Source organism: Stegostoma tigrinum, chromosome 17 (assembly GCF_030684315.1).
Source record: "Stegostoma tigrinum isolate sSteTig4 chromosome 17, sSteTig4.hap1, whole genome shotgun sequence".
Taxonomy (NCBI): domain Eukaryota; kingdom Metazoa; phylum Chordata; class Chondrichthyes; order Orectolobiformes; family Stegostomatidae; genus Stegostoma; species Stegostoma tigrinum.
Genome location: NC_081370.1, coordinates 14817244 through 14840014, shown reverse-complemented (window position 1 = coordinate 14840014; position 22771 = coordinate 14817244). Strand labels below are relative to the sequence as shown.

The 22771-nt window shown below is 42.4% G+C and overlaps 1 protein-coding gene across 1 annotated transcript in view; it reads right to left on the bottom strand.

The window, feature by feature from the left end:
- LOC125459484 (hatching enzyme 1.2-like) overlaps positions 1-22771 on the bottom strand; it is a 133892-nt gene that overhangs the window by 3073 nt on the left and 108048 nt on the right. Inside the window, exons 9-11 of the mRNA XM_059651856.1 lie at positions 9998-10220; positions 9762-9886; positions 5354-5594 (exon numbers count right to left, since the gene is read on the bottom strand). Coding sequence (XP_059507839.1) covers positions 10147-10220 — 74 coding nt within the window. The 3' untranslated portion in view covers positions 5354-5594; positions 9762-9886; positions 9998-10146. The remainder of the gene's footprint in view (positions 1-5353; positions 5595-9761; positions 9887-9997; positions 10221-22771) is intronic.

Sequence of the window (22771 nt, the reverse complement as noted above, 5' to 3'; positions counted from 1 at the left end):
AACTGCAGCTTCTAGTGCTGCTTAGACCAGACAATTCCAGCTCGTGGTGGTGCCAGAAGATGGCAGAACTGCAAAGATCATGCTCTTGTTGAAAATGGGTTATAAGGATGAGTCCAGCAATTACAGAGCAGTCAGTTTAACCTAAGTGGTGAAGAGCTACTGGAAACAATTAACTGGGATAGAATTCGTAGTCACAAGGGTGGCTTAGGCAAAATCCAGCATAGTCTTCTGAATGGGAAATCACATTTAACTAATTGCAATAGTTTTTTGAAGAGGTAGAGAAAGAGTCAATGCTATAGATGTGGTACACAAGGACTCTTGGAAGCCTGTTTGATACAGTACAGCAGACCTTTGAAAAACGTCATAGCCCATGAAACAAAAGGGACAGCAGCAATGTGGCTACAAAATTGGCTAAGTGATAGGAAACAAAGAGTAATGGACATGTTTTGGGCTGGAGGAAGGTTTGAAGTGGAGATTCCCAAGGGTCAGTATTAGGATCCCTACCTTTTCTCATACATATTAATGATATGGATCTTGGTGTACAATGGAAATTTCAAAGTTTACAGAAGACATTAACTAAAAATTAATTAATTTAAACTGTGAGGAGGATAGTGTAAAACTCCAACAGGATGCTGATAAGTTAGTAGAGTGGGAAAACAGGTGGCAGATGAAGTTCAATGTAGAGTGGTGTGAAGTGATACACTTTGTTTGAAAGAACGTTGAAAGACAATAAAAATTAGAGGTACAGTTCTAAAAGGGGAGTGAAGGTTCAGAGGGACCTAAGTGTACACGTGCACAGATCATTGGAGGTGGCAGGACAGTGGATAAAACAATCATATAGTGTCTGAGATAACAAGGTGTAAAGCTGGATGAACATAACAGGCCAAGCAGCATCATAGGAGCAGGAAAGCTGACGTTTCAGACGTAGACCCTTCTTCAGAAATGTGGGAGGGGAAGGGGGTTCTGAAATAAATAGGGAGGGAGGGGAAGGCAGATACAAGATGGATAGAGAGAAGACAGGTGGAGAGGAGACAGACAGGTCAAGGAGGCAGGGATAGAACCAGGAAAGGTGATTGTAGGTGGGCAGGTAGGGGGGAGATAGGTCAGTCCAAGGAGGACGGACAGGTCAAGGGGGCGGGATGAGGTTAGTAGGTAGGAGATAGGAGTGGGGCTTGAGGTGGGAGGAGGGTATAGGTGGGAGGAAGGACAGGTTAGGGAGGTGGGGATGAGCTGGGCTGGTTTTAGGATGCGGTAGGGGGAGGGGAGATTTTGAAGCTTGTGAAGTCCACATTGATATCATTGGGCTGCAGGGTTCCCAAGCGCAATATGAGTTGCGGTTCCTGCAACCTTCCTGTGGCATCGTTGTGGGACTGCAGGAGGCCCAAGATGGACATGTCATCTGAGGAATGGAGGGGGAGTTGAAATGGTTCACAACTGGGAGGTGCAGTTGTTTAGTGTAAATTGAGTGTAGGTGTACTGCAAAGTGGTCCCCAAGCCTCCGCTTGGTTTCCCTGAGGTGGAGGCGGCCACAACCGGAACAGCGGATGCAGTATACCACATTAGCAGATGTGCAGGTGTAGTATTTCCTGTAGTTGCAGGAAAAAGTGTCGGGTGTGGTGCGGTTGGAGGGGAGTGTGGAGTGAGGGGCTGAACCTTGAGGTTCAGCGCTTGAGTGAAAGACATATTTTGTACAGAGGGGCTCTGGATTAGCCCTCCGCAAAATCCTAAAACAAAGCCAAGCCTCGGCCAAACTGTTAAAAATTTTTTCAGGACCTAGGCTGGCACACCATTTTAGTTGCTGCCAGTAGCGAATTTGAGACATCAAAATAATCCCTCTAGGCCTGAATTGAGGAAGAGAACTCATGGTAACCAGGAGAGTGCACACCATGGAAAACCCACCTACATCTGGCTTGGAAGAGTTAAATTGCTCAGCAACATTCAAATCAGAACTAATTAAAATAAACGTCTGTTTAAATGGTCGTCTGGTTCTAATAGAAGTTGGTACTGATGCAGCTGTATCAATAATTGCAGAACCAGTCTTTAACAAAATTCGCTCTGGACTCCAACCCTTCAGTTTTTGTAAGACATTGGCTCGACTGGATACATATACTGCTTAATCTTTGCAGAATAAGGGGATAATTTTGGTTCCAGTATCATATAACAAGCAGCTGGTTTAGTTAACAGATTGTAGCAAAAGGCTCGGGCCCAAGCCTGATGGGGTGAAATTTGTTAAGAAAGATTCACCTTGATTGGCTCAACATTTTTTTAGGTTAATGAATGGGTGAGTGAAGTCCTAATTAAATATCCAGAAGATTTTCAGGGAAGTCTGGGGAATACCAAAGTAGCCAAGGATATTTTACATGTTGATCAGAAAGCAATTTCATGATTCTTCAATGTCCACCCAGTGTCATTTGCCTTACATGCAAAACTACAGGCAGAAGTCAGGAGGCTGAAAAGTGAAGGAATCACAACCAGTCTAGTTTGCGGAATGGCTGGTACCAGTCATAGCGATTGTAAAGCTCGATGGCTCAATTCGCCTTTGTGGGGATTTTAAACAAATGGTAAACCACTTCTTGCAGGTGGATAAATACCCAATCCCTCACATAGAGGACTTGCACACAAAGTTGGCGGGGTGAGGACTGTCCTGCATGAAGCTGGATGTGAGCCATGTGTACTTGCAATTGCGGTTAGGTGAGGATTCCTAGAAGTATGCTATAATTAATGCCAATAAAGGTATGCAACAAAATATGAGTTTGATTACTCTTCACAGATGCTGCCAGACCTGTTGAGCTCTTCCAGCAATTTCTGTGTTAGATACAAGTTTGCCATTTGGGGTATTGTCAACCTGTGTAATTTTTCAGCAGGTGATGGAGAACATTTTACAAGGTCTACCCCAGGTTGCCATTTATCTAGATGTCATGCTAACAATAGGGAAGACCATTAAGAGCACTTAGAGAACATGGGCATAGTCCTTAGGTTTTCTCCAAGGTGGGCATTTGTCTTAGAAGGAAACAAAATGTGTGTTCCAGGCACCCCATGTGACCTACTTGGGCTACAGAGCTGCTAAGACCAGGTTATACCTGTTGGAAGATAAAGTGAGAGTGATCAAAGGTGCCCCAGCTCTCACATCTATATCTTCTCACAAACATCTTCATGTCTGGTGGCCAAAATTGGATGCAGTCATAGTGTGTTGGTGGGGCAGTGCACAGAGTGCCAACAGGGATGAAAATTACTGCCTGCAGCTCCTCCATATTTATGGGAATGGCCAGGTAAACCCTGAACTCAGATGCACATTGACAATGGCAGCCCTTTCATGGGCTCAACATTCTGAGTCATTAGTGAGCATTTACTTTACCAGCAGTTTCTGTTTTTATCTCTGATTTCCAGCAGCCACAGTTCTTTCAGTTTTAATGAACATTTAACTTAGTTTGGGTTGTGTTGGGCCTCTTGCATGTTGTTGGAATTGAATTAATCCATGACAATAGGAAATACTGCACTGCATGCCTGGCTTGTGCTAATCATCACGGAATTCCCTTTCTATGACCTGATGTTGCTGATCCAATTAGTTTCCGAGCATTGGTGATACCTGGGCAATGATAGGGGATTCAGTGGTGGTCATGCCATTCAAGTTGGCAGTCCACCAGTTATGATATGCTTGCAAACCATACAGAGGGGAGTGGAGACTGCAGGGAGGGTCAGCAAACTGATCACAGCTGCATGGTACAGGGAGCCATTCAGAAGGGCGAAGGAAATAGGAACATGGTAGTCACGGGGGACAGTTTAATTAGGGGGAAAATGTGCTGTTCTCTGTGGCTGTGAGTGTGAATCGCAAAGGCTGTGATGCCTGTCAGCCAGGATTAAGGACATTACAAGGCTGAAGAGGAACTTAGAAAGGGCTGGGGTTGGTGGTGGTTGGACAGATCCAGCTGTTATCATCCAAATTGGTACTAATGACATTGATAGAAATGGAAAGGAGATTCAGCAGAAAGATTTTGAACAGCATTGAGCTAAACTAAAAAGCAGAATCTCCAAGATATTGACCTTGTGATTGGTACCTGAGCTGGGGCAAACTAGCTCAGGGTAAACAAAGTCAATGAGTTGAATGCATGACTTAAACATTAGTGTGGGAGCAATAGTTTTCAGTTCATGGGGCACTGGCACTAATAATTTAGAAGAGTGTTGTTCTGATTCGACAGGCACAAGGGCTGCAGAGAGGGCTTTAATTTCATTCGGGGATGCATGAGGTGGGTTCAGGAAGGGGAGCTATTTAAGCTTACAAAGCATGAGGATATGCAGCATTGCAAGGCAACTAATTTGATAATGATACCTAAAGTGGAACAGGAAGGGACGGTGTGTACAAACATAGAAACACAACTGCAAATAAGTTTGGGGGGTGGGGGGAGGAAATGATGAAAAGTCCAAATTAGTGGCTCTCTACTGAAATGTGCAAAGTATTCATTAAAATAAATGAATGAACAGATAAATAGGGGTATAATCATAAAGCCATTTTGGAGGTATGGTTACAAGGTCAAAGTTGGCTTGTCAAAAAGGCAGCACACACGGGTGACTTTGATTTTCCTAATCTACACGAAGATTAAACTGGCGAAGGTGGCCATGAGGAAGAATTCATTCTGTGTCTTCAAACAATTTCCTAGATCTAAGTAGGGATTGAGCTATTTTAGATATGATGTCATATAGTGTGACAGATTTAATAAATTATCTGAGTAAAAGATCTCCTTGAAAATTGAAACATGACATGGTACAATTTAGCATTCAGTTTGAGAGTGAGAAATGCGAGTTGGAAACAAAAGTGCGAAACTTAAGTAAGGATAATTAAACTCGAATAATAATGGAGTTGGCTGAGTGGTATGAGAAAGTAATTCAGCGGAAAAACAAACTGTTGAACAACGGCAGAAAAGTAGTGTATGGAACAAGCTGCCGGAGGAAGTGTTGGAACCAGGTGCAATTAGCACATTTAAAAGACATCTATACAGGTATATGAATAGGAAAGCTTTTGAGGAATATGGGCCAAATGCTGGCAAATGGGACTCAATCAGATCGAGATGTCTGGTCGACACAGATGTGCCATACGACTCTATGACTGTTCTAATTCAGCATCTGAATTTGGCTCTAGCAGTTGACCATGGACTTAAACAATAAAACTGTATTTATTTACTTGACTGAAGGTAAGTACTTATACAAAATGCTGATACCATTGCTAAAGATAAATAGATAAGGGTAGAGTTAAATGATAATATTTTTGTGTTTCCTATCATGTCCCACATATTGAGATCAATTATATTTTCAGGATACGAGGAAATGAAACAATTTCTATGTCATGTGTTTTGTTTACCTCTTTGTTTCTTCGATTGTGACAAAGATTTGTAGCCAACTTTAAATCCAGACTGATTCTCTGTCCCAGGATGTTTGAATTCTAACAGAAGGGAATGACCCTCAACCACAGGCACTGCTTCTGCACCACAGAACTTCCCTTTATTTTCAGGAGGAGCTTTAGAAACATCATGAATTTGCAAATAAGCTCTTGTACACTTGAGAGATGTTTCAAAGTTGTAGAGAGTAATGTTAAGTATTATCTGTTGAAGGAGAACAATGATGGAAAAATATTTAAATATTTCCACTTCCAATGTATCCTCAGAAAAAAAATTGCAAATTTTAAAGAATTCCAAAGGAAATATCAAAAACCAATTTAGGATATCATTCAGCAGCACTGGCTGAACAGTAACACATCATGTTCTTCATTCACAAAAGCTTAGAGATTTGACTCTGCACAATTTTATTAAGCCGGTCATGTAAATAATGATCATATGCTCTCTGTACAGGTTGGCTGATGTGATGAGAATGTACAAGATAGCAGAACAAGGAGTCTGGTGATCAGAAATGACTGCAATTAGCAGTTAAAACCAAAACCATTTATTAAGGACAGAAACATGGAAAGGAGTAGTTTTTTTTTAAGCAGTTTGATGACCATGAATCCATTTTCAATTGTTGGAAAATCCCATCTGGTTCAATAATGTCCTTTATGGGAGGAAACTGTCGTCCTTTTCTGATCTGGCCTACATGTGACTTCTGTCCCACAGCAATGTGGTTGACTCTTAACTGTCCTCTGGTCAATTGGGGATGTGTAATAAGTGCTGGCCTAGCCAGTAATGCCCAGATCCTGTGAATGAATAAACAAAAAGATTGCTCTGGAGATCTTGCAGGAGCAGGTTTTGTAAAGAGTGGTGAGAGGAGATAGTCTGATCATATAGTAATATTAAAGAGGGTAGGGCATTGTCATTGGCTAGACAGCCGACTGCCTCCTGATTCCTCCCAACTAAGTCTAACAGGGGAAGGACTGAGGATGGCTTCCTACTTATAAAGTGAGTGGCACCCATTGAAATAACCATTTTAAGAATTATCTGTTGGTGCTGCTTAATTACACTGAAGATCTACCAGCCCTTGATTAGCCAGCAGTTCTCACAGGCAGGATATTTACCCTATCAGAAGGTGCCGGATTGACTTTTGATTAGATTGGATTGTTTGTAATAGGCAGCAGTAGGGTGGTCAATGACTTCAATTAGTGGATGTGATCCCAATCTTTGCTATTACATACAGTACCTCTTTTCTGCTGTGATACCTGACCTGCAGGTATTGCAGGTGAAATTCCTGTGAACTTATAGGAGGTCACCCTCATCAAATATTTTACTGATGGACTCATCTTCTAAGAGAGAATTAGACATCCAACACATCCTGCTCCAAACTGAATCGGGGTTAAACATATAGTAGTTAGATTCCAGGATGTGAGCATTGCTACTGGCCAGCATTTATTGCCCATCCCTAGTTACCCTTGAGAAGGTAGTGGTGAGTTGTCTTCTTGAACCGTTGCAGTCCACCTGCGGTGGGTTGACCCACAATGCTCTTAGGGAGTGAATTTCAGGATTTTGTCCCAGCAACAATGAGGAAACCGTGATATATTTCAAAGTCAGGATGGTGAGTGGTTTGGAGGGGAACTTGAAGGTGGTGGTGTTCCCATATATCTGCCGCCCTTGTCTTTCTAATGGAAGTGGTCATGGGTTTGGAAGGTGCTGTCTGAGGATCTTTGGTGAATTTCCACAGTGCATTTTGTAGATGGTACACACTGCTGCAAATGAAAGCCAGTGGTGGAGGGAGTGGATGCAGTATCAATCAAGCATTCTGCTTTGTCCTGGATTGTGTAAAGCTTCTTGAGTGTTGTTGAGGCTGCACTCATCCAGGCAAGGGGGAGTATTCCATCACGCTCCTGACTTGTGCCTTGTAGTTGGTGGACAGGTTCTGGGGAGTCAGGAGATGAGTTACTTGCTGCTGTATTGCTAGCCCCTGACTGCTCTTGTAGCCGCTGCATTTATGTGGTGAGCCCAGTTAAGTTTCTGGTCAATGATAACTCCCAGAATGTTGACAGTGGGGGAATTCAGTGATGGTAATGTTGTCTGGTTCCTCTTTAAACAAGTTGCAGATAATTCCATCCAAAAGGTTATGAATGAATTTGCCCAGGTGTCCCACAATGTCAAAGCAGTCAAATGAATATGAATGCAAGCTGGTACCGATACAAAACAGTCCCACTTTATTAGGAACAAAATTACAATAATCTTTGATACTAAACATACTATCCCTAATTCTATTTGACCCCCTTAAGGTTACAATACTTGCTGAGTCTCTTGTAAATTTACGTAGTCACATTCTCTGTGGCTCTGTCTCTGGATCTGCAAAGCTACTTTTTTTCTCTCTCTCTCCCCCTCTCTGGATTGTCAGCTCGTCTCTGCCTTTTGCCAATCTGGTCTCCTCAGACAGCCTCAGACGATTCCAAGAGCAGTTCCAAGAGAGGTGTCTGCAGGTGAACTCTGTTTTTATATGTTTTAGATGGTTTTCTGAAACTTTCTGTAGTTCTGGCCAATCAGGGAGATATACTTAATAGTTTGAAACATGAGTCAATCATTTAGATGGCATACTGCTATCAATTTCTTGGTGTAGCAGCACACTTTCTGTTTGGGCTATCCTTTGTTTAGTGACCAGGTTGTTGGGGGTATCTGTGCATTATATACATTACACTTATGTCATTAGCACCTGGTTGCTGTGTTTGTACTATGTCTGGTGTATAGGTTTTGTGATTTCAGAGTTCCACTTGGCCAATGTACTCAGCATGACTTGCTGTTTGGCCAAGTTGGCAATATGTGTTTTAACATTAACACCATTGAATGTCAAAAGGTGGTGGTTATTGGTGATGGTCATAGCCTGGCATTTGTTTGGCACAAATGTTACTTGCCACTTGTCAGTCCAAGTCTGGATATTACCCAGATCTTGTTGCATTTGGGCATGAATGCTTCAGTGTCTGAGGAGTCACAAATAGTGCCAAACATTATGCAATCATTGGCGAACATCCCCATGGAGAGGTCATTGATGAAGCAGCTGATGATGGTTGGTCGTAGGACAATATCATGAGAAACTCCTGCAGAGATGTCCTGAAATGACTGATGTGCAACGACGACAACCACAACCACCTTCCTATGTGCCTCTAACCAATGGAAAGTTTTCCCCCGATACCCACTGATTCCAGTTTAGCTAGGGTTCCTTGATGCTACACTCAGTCGACTGCCGCCTTGATGTCAAGGGTTGTCACTCACACCCCACCTCTGGAATTCAACTCTTTTGTCCATGTTTGAAACAAGGCTGTAATGAAGTCAGGAGCTGAGTGGCCCTGGCAGAACCCAAACTGGGCAGGCTATTGTTGAACAGGTGCTGTTTGATGGCATTGTTGAAGACACCTTCCATCACTTTGCTGTTGATCAACAGTCGACTGATAGGGCGGTAATTGGGCGGTTGGATTTGTCCTGCTTTTTATGTACAGGACATACTTGGATAATTTTCCACATTTTCAGGTAGATGCCAATGTTGTAACTGTACTGGAACAGCTTGGGTAGAGGAGCAGCAAGGTTTGGAGCACAAGTCTTCAGTACTATTACCAGAATTTTGTCAGGCCCATAGCCTTTGCAGTATCCAATGTCTCCAACTACAGGCATTTCTGACTGCCTAAACAATCGACAATGCTACTGACAAATGGCTATTCCATCAAATGCACCACTTCATTCATACTGGTCTAAATGTTGTTCTTTGAAGCAGAGTCGTGGGACAGGGCTCTTGCCTATCTATCTGACAGCATTGTGACCAAGGTATATTTCCCTTCGTCAGTTATAACAGAATTTAAGGAAGTCACCAAAAACAAGCTCCAACAGCTAATAGGGAGAATTTGGCAGTACCACAGCAAACATTAAAGGGTCAGAAAAGGTTCCGAGGAAGTGATTTTCTTTTTAATCATTTAATCAGACATCTCCGGGGTTGCATGAGGAGGGCCGACACAACCTAAATGATGCTCCTGGCTTGCACAGAAGGAAGCACTTTCCAAGTTCCTTTTAAATACAGTGGCTAGAAGTTCAATCCTGGAAGGTCGTAAAGGGAGTCTGCCTGCACAAAATGATTTGGCATTGTACTCACGCATGCAGAGGAAATAAGCTTGAGAAGCATATAGTTATGTTAGACAATCTGACCAGCCCTCAAATTGGAAGTAACTCCTTTTTTATGCCAGATTGCAAGTTTAGTCTGGAAACTAGAAGATTCTGCCTTACAAGTTTTAAAAAAAATTGTGAAAATTAATTCTCAATAAATTCATGCAGAGTGACCCATAAGTATCATAGAATCTAAAATTATGTTTCGTTGTGTTAAAGGCATACCTCATGTGAGCTTTCTGACTGGACAATCCAAAAACAGTTTGACTCATCTTCTGTTTTTGAGGAACCTTTGAATTCAATTATGCCATGTTTTACATCAGAAGTAAATATCATAGTCCCACATTGAACTAGAGATTGGAAAAATATGACATATTGAAAGATATTGCAAAGGATATTAATTTTCACCTATATCTCTATAAAATTGAGAACAGACATTGAGTATGTTAATAAAGTATTACCGAATTGATACAAAGCAATAAATCCCAGTGTTTCTTTTATGCCATTCGATAAAAATACAAGTAGCAATGTTGGGGATTTAGAGATCACTGCTGGAGCTATTTGGCCACAAATTGGTCCCTTAATAATTGGTGAGTTTGTTGTAGCACCATCATAAATCCTTACATGTGAACGAATGCAGCCTAAGAATTCTTGAACATGAAAATATTTGAACTGCAAGAGAACCTACAAAAATAACGAGATTTAATAGTTACATACAAAGATTGTATTCGGGTAACAATAATAGAATAAATAGAAGACCATCACAAAATGTTTCTTGTACAATATGAAATAATTTACAAAGAATGAAGAACAGTACATCAAAGGAACAGGCCCTTCAGCCCATCAAGATTGCGTGAGCACATAATGCCTTTCCAAACTAAAATCCACTTGCCTCTTTGCTGTGTGTATCCCTCTATTCCCTGCCTATTCATATATCCATTGAGATGTCTCTTAAACATTGTTATTGTATTCGTCTTCAACACCTCACCTGGCAGCACATTCCTGGTGGTTACCACCTTCTGTGTAAAAACTTTTATTCATCGTCTTTAAACTTATACCGTTTACCTTAAACCTATGTGCCTTGACAATGGAGATTTCTATCGTGGGAAAAACACTCTGACTATCCATTCTATCCAACCTCTCATAATTTTTTAAACTTCTATCAGGTCACCCCTCATCTTTCAGAATTGAAACGAAATTAAGCCAGGTTTGACCAATCTCTCCTCATAGTTAATACCCTCCAAAACAGATATCATTGCAATAAACCATTTCTGTACCTTCTTCAAAGCCTACACGTCCTTCTGGTAGTATGGCAACCAGAACTGTCCACAATATTCCAAATGCGGCCTGCCTAAAATTCTATACAGCTGCAACATGTCTTGCTAATTTTAATACTCAAAGCTCGAACTGATGATAGCAAGCACGTCATATGCTTTCTTGATTACTTATCCCTTTGTGTTGCATGGAACTGTGGGTCTGTATGCCCAGACCCCCCGTACGTTGATGTGATTGAGGGTTCTGCCACGTAACTGTATATTTCCTTCCTGCTTTAGTTCTTCCAAAATGCATCCGAAATAACTCCACAGAAGCTGGTATCTCGTCATTAAGTCACCTTTTACTTACAAGTGTATAGTATTTGATGCTGGTCTGGCTTCTTTAGAGCCAGCTCCTTGAGTGAGCAGAACCTCTGACATTCCTGTTTATATATGTCAACCAAGGCTCCCCGATTGGACCAAACTAACAGCCCTGAACAGGGATCTCCTATTCTATGAGGTCGACCTAGCTGACCCTATTATAATCATTAGATCCCTCCCCATCTGAATCCAGGTACTTAGGCTGTCTTTTGTCTTGCAGCCTCTCCTGGAGCATTTTTGCACTAGGTTTGGTTCCTCTGACTCAGCCTCGGGTACCGGCAGTGTGTGCTAAACCATAGCAAGCCTCTTGTGCCCGGAGCATCTCAAAAAGAATTTGTCCTTTTCTTCAGGTGGTAAAGGTGTTGAGTTTCCAACATTCATTATGCCCATCTCAGACTCTGAAGTTTCTTCATCATGAGACAGAGGTGGAGAACCAACAGGTTCTGACAGTCTGGTAGAGTTCAGTCAGTATCTGGTGGTGATCCTTGCTTGGTACAAACTCTTGCTTCCCATATAAAATGCCATCCTGTACAGTGATCTGGTCTCACCAGATCCAGAAACGTTTCAATTCTGGTTGATCATAGTGTGCCAACACCTCAGAAGATGATAACTGCTTTTTCACTTCCACAAAGGCTACACAGAACATTGAACATAGAAAAGTACAGCACAGTACAGGCCCTTCAGCCCACGATGTTGTGCCATGGATTAATCTTAGTCCAAAAATAAAATAACCTAACCTACATTCCCCTCAATTCACTGCTGTCCATGTGCATGTCCAGCAGTCGCTTAAATGTCACTAATGACTCTGCTTCCACGACTACCACTGGCAAAGTATTCCATGCGCTCACAACTCTCTGGGTGAAGAACCTCCCTCTGACGTCTCCTCTATACCTTCCTCCTAACAACTTAAAACTATGACTCCTTGTGGCAGTCAATCCTGCCCTAGGGAAAAGTCTCTGGCTATCGATTTTATCCATGCCTCTCATTACCTTGTGCACCTCTCTTTCTCCTCCTCTCCAGAGACAAAAGTCCAAGCTCAGTCAACCTCTCCTCGTAAGACAAGCCCTCCAGTCCAGGCAGCATCCTGGTAAACCTCCTTTGCACCCTCTCCAAAGCCTCCACATCTTTCCTATAATACAGCAACCAGAACTGGACACAATATTCCAAGTGTGGTCTCATCAGAGTTTTGTAGAGCTGCACCAAAACCTCGCGGCTCTTAAACTTGATCCCCCTGTTAATGAAAGCCAAAACACCATATGCTTTCTTAACAACCTTATCCACCTGGGTGGCAACTTTGACGGAGCTATGCACTTGAACACCAAGATCCTGCTGTTCCTCCACACTGCTGAGAATCCTGCCTTTAATCTTATATTCGGCATTTAAGTTCGACCTTCCAAAATGCATCACTTCGCATTTATCCAGGTTGAACTCCATCTGCCATTTCTCAGCCCAGCTCTGCATTCTGTCAATGTCTCGCTGAAGCCTGCAATAGCCCACAATACTAGCAACGGCACCTCCAACCTTTGTATCATCAGCAAACATACTAACCCACCCTTCAACCTCCTCATCCAGATCATTTATAAAAACTACAAAGAGCAGAAACCCAAGAACTGATCCCTGCGGGACATCACTCAGCACTGACCTCCAGGCAGAATACTTACCATCTATAACCACTCTCTGCCTCCTGTCAGCCAACCAATTCTGAATCCAGACAGCCAAATCACCCTGTATCCCATACCTCCTGACTTTATGAATGAGCCTGTCGTGGGGAACCTTATCAAATGCCTTGCTGAAGTCCATGTACACCACATCCACTGCTCGACCCTCGTCAACCTGTCTCATGACCTCCTCAAAGAACTCAATAAGATTTGTGAGGCATGACCTGCCCCTCACAAAGCCATGCTGACTCCCTTTAATCATGTTATGCTTTTCCAAATAGTCATAAATCCTATCCCTCAGAATTCTTTCCAAAACCTTGCTGACCACAGAAGTATGACTGACTGGTCTGTAATTTCCAGGGATTTCCCTATTCCCTTTCTTGAAAACAGGAACAACATTTGCCTCCCTCCAATCTTCCGGTACGACTCCCGTGGAGAGTGAGGAAGCAAAGATCTTCGCCAGTGGTTTAGCAGCCTCCTTTCTCGCTTCCCGGAGCAACCGAGGATAAATCTGGTCTGGCCCTGGGGACTTATCAATCTTAATGTTTGCCAAAATTTCCAGCACATCAATTTCTTCAATCTCGATCTGTTCAAGCCTGTTTCCCTGCTCCTCAAAGTTCTCATTCACAACAAGGTTCCTTTCCTTAATGAAAAATGAAGCAAAAACTAATTTTGTGCTTCTCCTATCTGCTCAGACTCCACGCACAAGTTCCCCACGCTATCCCTGATCGGCCCTACCTTCTCCCTGATCATTCTCTTATTCCTCACATATGAATAAAATGCCTTCGGGTTCTCCTTCCTGCCAAGCCTTTTTCGTGCCCCCTCCTGGCCCTTCTCGGTCCACTGTGGAGCTCCTTCCGAGCAAGCCTGTAATCCTCTAAAGCTGTGCTAGACCCTTGCTTCCTCCACCTTATGTAAGCTGCCTTTTTCTTTTTGACAAGAGGCACCTCTGTTCCCGTCATACACGGCTTCTTCATCTTACCCCTTCTTACCTGTCTCAGAGGAACAAATTCATGCATCACTCACAACAACAGCTCCTTAAACAGTCTCCACATGTCTGTTGTGCCCTTTCTGTGGAACAATTGCTCCCAATCTGTACTTCCCAACTCCTGCCTGATAGCGTCATGGTTTCCTTTACCCCAGTTAAATATCTTCCCCTGGTAACTGCTCCTTTCCCTCTCCATGGCTATGGTAAATGTGAGGCTGTTCTGGTCACTGTCGCCAAAGTGTTCTCCCACTGTGAGATCTGACACCTGTCCTGGCTCATTGCCCAGCACCAAATCCAAAATGGCCTCTCCCCTCGTTGGCCTGTCCACACACTGAGTAAGGAAACCCTCCTGAACACACCTGACAAAAACGGCTCCACCCAAACCATCTGCACGAAGGAGGTTCCAGTCAATATTGGGAAAGTTGAAGTCACCGATAACAACAACCCTGCTACGTTTGCACTTTCCAACAATCTGCCGGCCAATGAGTTCTTCGATCTCCCTACTGCTATTTGGGGGTCTGTAGAAAACCCCCAATGAGGTAACTGCTCCCTTGCTGTTCCTAACTTCCACCCATACTGACTCAGTCGACAAACCTTTCTCAGCAACCTTCATTTCTCTTGCTGTGATGCACTCTCTGATTAGCAATGTTACACCCCCTCCTCTTTTTCCCCCCCCTCCCTGTTTTTTTTAAATGTTCTAAACCCTGGAACATCTAGCAACCATTCCTGCCCCTGTGAAACCCATGCCTCCGTTATGGCCACAACATCATAGTCCCAAGTGCAGATCCATGCTCTAAGTTCATTACTCTTATTTCTGACATGCCTTGCGTTAAAGCAGACACATTTTAACTGATCCCTTTGTTCCATCACGTGAAAAATCTTGCCGGTAGATTCACTGCATCCTGCTACTGCCTCATCTACTACTACGCCCCTCCCCCCTCAGATATGTAGCTCTGGTTCCCACCCCCTTACCCAACTAGTTTAAACCCTCCCGAATCACTCGAGCAAATCTCCCACCCAGGACATTTGTGCCCCTCCAGTTCAGGTGCAACCCATCCTTCATGTACAGGTCCCACCTTTCCCAGAAGGCATCCCAATGGTCTAAGTATCTGAAGCCCTCCCTCCTCCACCAGCTGCACAGCCACGTGTTAAGCTGCACTTGCTGACTGTTCCTCACCTGGCTATCTCATGGCACTGGTAGCAAACCTGAGAACGCTACTCTACTTGTCCTACTCTTCAGCTTCCAACTTAGCTCTCTGTAGTCTCTTTTCAGACCCTCAATCCCTTTCCTGGCTATGTCATTGGTGCCAGTATGTACCATGATTTCTGGCTGCTCACCCTCCCCCTCCTGAATCTTGTAGACCTGATCGGCGACATCCCGGACCCTGGCACCTGGGAGGCAACATACCTTCCGGGAGTCCCGTTCCTGACCACAAAATCTCCTGTCAATCCGTCTGACTATTGAGTCCCCTACCACTAGCATTTTTCTATTCTCCCCCCTTCCCTTCTGAGCTACAGTGCCACGCTACATCTTAGCTACATGACCATTTCCAAGGCTGACTCTTTTCAATAGCAGAGGTAAAAGTGCCAGGATGAAGGCCAAGTAATGCATGAATTTTCCATAAAAATTCACCAGTCCAAGGAATGACCTAAGCTTTGGTATAGGCATGGAAGACAGGGAACCTTTGACTGTCCTCACTTTATCTTCCAACAGGTATTACCCAGCTTTGATAACTCTGTAGCCTAAACAGGTTACTTCGGGTCCTGGAACACGTACTTTTCTCTACACCTGCCTTGGAGAAATGTCTAAGAACCATGTTCAAGTCCTCTAAGTGCTCCTTATTGGTCTTCCCCTGTTATTATCCACATTATCCACATAAATGGTGACCAGTGGTAGACCTTGTAAAATGTTCTCCATTGTTTGCTAAAAAATGGCACATCCTAATGATATCCCAAGTACCAGTCTTGTATATTGGTACAAGCCCTTATGGGTATTATTTGTAGCATAATTCTGGGAACCTTCATCTAATTGCAATTGCAGATATGCATGGCTCATATCCAGCTTCATGAAGGACAGTCAGGACCCTCACTCCCACCCCATCACAACCAGCTTTGCATGTAAGTCCTCAATGTGAGTAATTGGGTACTTATCCACATGTAAGAAACAGTTTACCATTTGTTTCAAATCCCCAGAAAGGAGAACTGACCCATCGGGCTTCACATTCAGTACAACCGGTGCTACCCATTCTGAAAACTGTACTGGTTTGATCATTATTTTGCTTTCTGGCGTCCCAATCTCTGCCTCTACTTCTGCCTGTAAGGCAAATGGCACTGGGTGGGCCTTGCAAAATCGTGGAACTGCTTCCTGGTCAACACGGAAGATGTCCATAAGACCATAAGACCGTAAGACATAGGAGTGGAAGTAAGGCCATTCAGCCCATCAAGTCCACTCCGCCATTTAAATCATGGCTGATGGGGATTTCAACTCCACTTCTCTGCACTCTCCCCGTAGCCCTTGATTCCTTCTGAGATCAAGAATTTGTCGATCTCTGCCTTGAAGGCATCCAACGTCCTGGCCGCCACTGCACTCTGCGGCAATGAATTCCACAAGCCCACCACTCTCTGACTGAAGAAATGTCGTCTCATTTCAGTTTTAAATTTACCCCCTCTAATTTTAAGGCTGTGCCCATGGGTCTTAGTCTCCCCACCTAACGGAAACAACTTCCTAGCATCCACCCCTTCTAAACCATACATTATCTTGTAAGTTTCTATTAGATCTCCCCTCAACCTTCTAAACTCTAATGAGTACAGTCCCAAGATCCTTAGCCATTCATCATACATAAAACCTACCATTCCAGGGATCATCCGTGTGAATCTCCGTTTGTCCTTGTCTCCTTTGGTAGTTCCTGGACTTTCCTGAAAGACTTCTGGTTATTTAACCAGGACTTCACTCAGGCAGCCATTTTCTAATCAAAAAATGTTGAGCCAATCAAGGTGACCTTTTCTCAACTAACTTTGCTCTATCAGGCTTAGGCTCAAGCCTTTTACTACAATCAGTGGTAACTGAACCAGCTGTTTATCAGTCAGGACTGGAACTGAAGTTCTACCCATGATCTGTAAATGTCCCCAGTACATGTTCTTATCTAGACAAGTTCTTACACAAACTTAAGAGTTGGAGTCCAGGGTGAATTTTGTTAAAGAATGGTTCTGAAATCACTGATACTGCCATGCTGACATCAACTCCATTAGAACCAGGTGATCATTTAACCTGATGTTTATTTTGATTCATTTGAGTTGGGTTTCACTCAACAATTTAGCTGTACCAAGTCAGAAGTAGGTGGGTATTCTGGCATCAACTACAATGGATTGCTGGCCTGAACCCTGAAGAAAATGTTAGCTATTTGGACAAGGCTTGTCTTTGTTTTGGAGTTTTACTGTGGGCTGACCCAGAGTCCCTCAGTTCATGATATGTCCTGAGTGAGGCAATGCAATTGCCTTCACTCAAGTGGTGTCCCCCAAACTCAGCCGGCCTAGCGAGGGTGTTCACTTCCATCGGCATGAGTAACTCATATCCTCCACTCATATCCTAATGACAAAGCCAGTTGTAGTGCCTGTTTGAAGTCCACTTGGGCTTCAGCTAGCAAGTGCTTTTAAGCCCACATAACAAACAGTCTCTCAGCATCTCAATAAGGGTTAAACCAAAATCACATTGTTCTGATAGTTGTGTCAACTTGGTCAAAAATCTCGACATGCATTTCCCATGTTTTTGAACTGCTGAGTAAAACTGTAAGCATCTCAGAATTAAAGGAAGCTTTGGATTGTAACATTCCTTAATCAAATCGATCAAATCTTGAAAGGTTTTAATATCTGGTGCCTCAGGAAACATTGGGGTTCCAATAACTGAAAAAGCTGCAGGTCAACAAGCTGTCAGAAGAATTTACTCATTGCTTTACATCTGCACCAATGACATTTGCCTGGATATAAAGTGCATTCTTTCCACATACTGGGCCTTGTCTTTGTCAGCAGGATCAAACAATTCAAGTTTCCCAAATAATGGCATAATGCCAGAAATGCTAACCGCAATTCAAAGATGAATTTTGCGAGCGAATTTCTTGAGGAGTGTATTTTTTCCTCTCATCTCCATTGAAGTAATTCCACAGAGACTGATATCCTATCACCAAGTCACCCTTTATTTACATGTGCATAGTATTTGACACTGGTCAGGCTTCCTTAAAGCCAGGTCTCAGAGTGAACAGAGCCTCTGGCACTCCTTTTTTTCTGCCAGGGATACTTGATTGGACTAAATTAACAGCCCTAATCAGGGACCTCATTTTCCACAAGGTCCACCTGAAGTCTTCATTCCATTTATTCAAATTAAATTCAATCTGCCATTTCTCTTCCAAAGTCTCCAGCCTATCCATTTCTCACTGCATCCTCTGGCAATCCTCTATACAAACCACAGCTCCGTCAATCTTTGTGTTGGCCACAAACTTATTAATCTGGTCACCCACATTCTCTTTCAAATCAATTTTCATTTTTTACAAACAATGAAGCTCTCAACACTGAACCATGTGGAACACCACTGGTGCCAGTGGAGTGTATGGATTACGCTGTCTGAAGACAATTCAGACATTTTTACTATGTTTTTGTCTTCTGAATCTTGGGTAGAAATATTTTGTGCATTGTGGAAATAGAACAGGCTGGATGGTTCCTTCTATAAACTAAAATGCCTATTAATGCACTGAGCTGACAAGTTCTAATTCCTAATCAATTTTGGATTTCTAAAACTTCCCTTGGAATTTGCAAACTGTTTGAGTTGCAATCATTTGATGGACAGAAGGAATAAAGTACCATTCTCTTGCAGTTGAAGTTAGTTCAAGATGAATACTGGTGATCTGAGACTTCTGATGAAAGGTCACATTCCTGAAACATTAGTGCTGTTTCTCCTTCTACAGAAGGTATCAGAGCTGCTGAATATTCCCAACACTTTTATTTTTATTCTGGAAATCTTTTATTTAGAGGAGAATGTTGGGACCATTTGTTTGAAACCTGGAGGTTTCTTTTTGGTAACAGCATTTGTGTAAAGTATCCTCACTTTAACCTCATTGGATTATTCAATTATGCAGTTAAACATAGTCTCAACAGAGGCTATCCCGCAGCCCTGACCCGCTCACAGGGACTGTCCCCCGCAGCCCTGACCTGCTCACAGGGACTGTCCCCCGCAGCCCTGACCCGCTCACAGGGACTGTCCCCCTCAGCCCTGACCCAGCTCACATGGACTGTCTCCCGCAGCCCTGACCCCCTGACAGCTATTTGCCACCGCACCCCTGGCCCGCTGACAGCGATTTGCCCTTCACTTAGATTTACCTCCCACATTGCGTAAATTCAACTCATTTAATCTTTACTATCCTTTTTGATGATTTTGAAATGTTGGAACCTTGCTGTACCATTAGGATCCAAATGTATCTAATTATAATCTTATAGACTTCTTAGCTGTCATGACCTCAGTGTGCAGTGGACTGTTCCTCCTTTATATTTAATTCCTACTTGGAATATCAATGAAACACAGGCTTTGCTCACCAATTAATTTCATTTGATATGCCATACTGAGCAAATTTAGTTGACTTTGTTAAATATTTTTACAAAAGTGGCATTAAATTTCAATCTAAATTGTGAAATTGTTCTCCTGTTCTTACCTATCAGTATAGAAAACTGAAACCAACTGTCCAATAGTGTAAAAAAACTCAAATTTTATTGCTCCATCGGGATTATTGAATGGATAAATTTATCTATCTGGAAGACAATAGTGGAACATAAGAAGTGATAGTTGAAGTAATGAAGAAAGAATGGAAAAGGAAAAGGTGTTAAAATACCAACAACACCATCTTTCTCAACACTTTTATTGAATTTTGCGACTACTTGCGCTGTTTCCCCGAGGTTGGAAATACTATTTATTTACTATTCTTGTATAAAACAACAAAGATACTAACACTATATGGGTTCCAAGATCCACAGTGGGGCATGCGTCGAGATTGTCTACTCCCACTCGAGCTGACTTACTTTCTGAGATCAGCAGAATTTCCTACATTTCATACCAAACACAGGTGCCTCCACCATACCGTTTGGGGCATGTGCTCTTCAGAAAAGTCTATCATAGGTTCACCGTTATTGGTGGTTTGAGGGGTTGTGCTACCAAGCCTAAGTCAGAATGGACACTTTATGAATAGGCAATGTTATAATAGTTTAAAACAGAGGCAAAATGTAATAAATGAATTGTAGTTGTTTAGTCAGCCTCTGAGCCACTTAGAAAAGACAGTGCATAATTGTATAGAGAGAGATAATGGGAACTGCAGATGCTGGAGAATTCCAAGATAATAAAATGTGAGGCTGGATGAACACAGCAGGCCAAGCAGCATCTCAGGAGCACAAAAGCTGACGTTTCGGGCCTAGACCCTTCATCAGAGAGGAAGGGTCTAGGCCCGAAACGTCAGCTTTTGTGCTCCTGAGATGCTGCTTGGCCTGCTGTGTTCATCCAGCCTCACATTTTATTATCTTGGAATTCTCCAGCATCTGCAGTTCCCATTATCTCTCTCTATATAATTATGCACTGTCTTTTCTAAGTGGCTCAGAGGCTGACTAAACAACTACAATTCATTTATTACATTTTGCCTCTGTTTTAAACTATTATAACATTGCCTATTCATAAAGTGTCCATTCTGACTTAGGCTTGGTAGCACAACCCCTCAAACCACCAATAACGGTGAACCTATGATAGACTTTTCTGAAGAGCACATGCCCCAAACGGTATGGTGGAGGCACCTGTGTTTGGTATGAAATGTAGGAAATTCTGCTGATCTCAGAAAGTAAGTCAGCTCGAGTGGGAGCAGACAATCTCGACGCATGCCCCACTGTGGATCTTGGAACCCATATAGTGTTAGTATCTTTGTTGTTTTATACAAGAATAGTAAATAAATAGTATTTCCAACCTCGGGGAAACAGCGCAAGTAGTCGCAAAATTCAATAAAAGTGTTGAGAAAGATGGTGTTGTTGGTATTTTAACACCTTTTCCTTTTCCATTCTTTCTTCATTACTTCAACTATCACTTCTTATGTTCCACTATTGTCTTCCAGATAGATAAATTTATCCATTCAATAATCCCAATGGAGCAATAAAATTTGAGTTTTTTTACACTATTGGACAGTTGGTTTCAGTTTTCTATACTGATAGGTAAGAACAGGAGAACAATTTCACAATTTAGATTGAAATTTAATGCCACTTTTGTAAAAATATTTAACAAAGTCAACTAAATTTGCTCAGTATGGCATATCAAATGAAATTAATTGGTGAGCAAAGCCTGTGTTTCATTGATATTCCAAGTAGGAATTAAATATAAAGGAGGAACAGTCCACTGCACACTGAGGTCATGACAGCTAAGAAGTCTATAAGATTATAATTAGATACATTTGGATCCCAATGGTACAGCAAGGTTCCAACATTTCAAAATCATCAAAAAGGATAGCAAAGATTAAATGAGTTGAATTTACGCAATGTGGGAGGTAAATCTAAGTGAACTACAATTTTTGGGATGGGTAATATCAACAAATGCCTTTCAAGGGTATTCAAGATCTGCATGTGGCATATCAGGACACTGGAAACAGAAGTCAATAACATACTGATTGCATGTGAAAGTAGATATTGTGAAAAAAGTCATTGTGCTATTACTACCTGTTGGTAAGGAGGCAGTTGTAGAACGGCTTTCATTCCACGGTGGAACATTTTATCTCCGCAAAGTATTAATATAATTTCAATTTACCTTCTTCCTCAAATGAATATTTATTAATGTAGTTACTTGAATGACGAATTTTTGTATTTATTATGTGACTTTCACATACCTTTTGACTTTTAGGTGCCCTAATAAGCCATTTGCATCTGACATAACTGGAATGAGAAGCAGGATAACCTGGTGAGGTGAAACTGCCAGCATTTCTCGTGAACAGTTTTCCACATACTTCTAAATTAAAAAAAAATTATATGGCATCTTTCATGATCACAAAATATTCAAAAGAACCTCAAAGACAATTAAATACTTTTAAAGTGTAACTATTTTTGAAAATAGGGAAACATGACAGCTGTCTCATCCTTAGCTGACGTATTATCAAGAAACGACTGAAGGCACTGGATACTGTGAAAACTATGGGCCCTGACAACATTTGACGACACTACTGAAGACATAGGCTCCAGATCTAGCTGCATCCCCAGCCAAACTGTTTCAGTGGAACTACAACACTGGCACCTGTCTTGTAAGGTGGACAATTCCCAGGTATGTGCTCTGTACAAAAAGCTGAATTAAACTAACCAGGGAAATTATCACCCTAGATACCAAGGTGTAGAGCTAGATGAACACAGCAGGCCAAGCAATATCAGAGGAGCAGGAAGGCTGACCTTTTGTGCCTAGACCCTTCTTCAGAAATATTATCACCCTATCATTTTATTATTGATCATAAATAAAACAATAGATGGGCCATCATCACTTTTATCAAGTAGCACTTGCTCAGCAATAACCTGCTCACTCATACCCAGTTTGGGTTCTGCCAAAGCCACGCAGCTCCTGATCTATTTACATCACTGTTTCAAACAGCGGTGAGAGTGACAGCCTTGATACCAAGGCCATGTGTGACCAAGTGCGGCACCAAGAAGCCCTGGCAAAGTTAACATAATTCAGAGGAAGAGGACATCACAGGTTGAGCCAGTATTTATTCCCTAATTGCCCTTGAGAAACTGGTGGTGAGCTGCCTTCTTGTAGTTCATGACAGTGTAGGGAGACCCACAATGCCATTAAGGAGGGAAATTCAGGATTTTCTCCCAGTGAGACTGAAGAAACAATGATATATTTCCAAGTCAGAATGGTGAGTGGCTCAGAGGGGATCTTGCACGGTGTTCCCATGTATTTTCTGC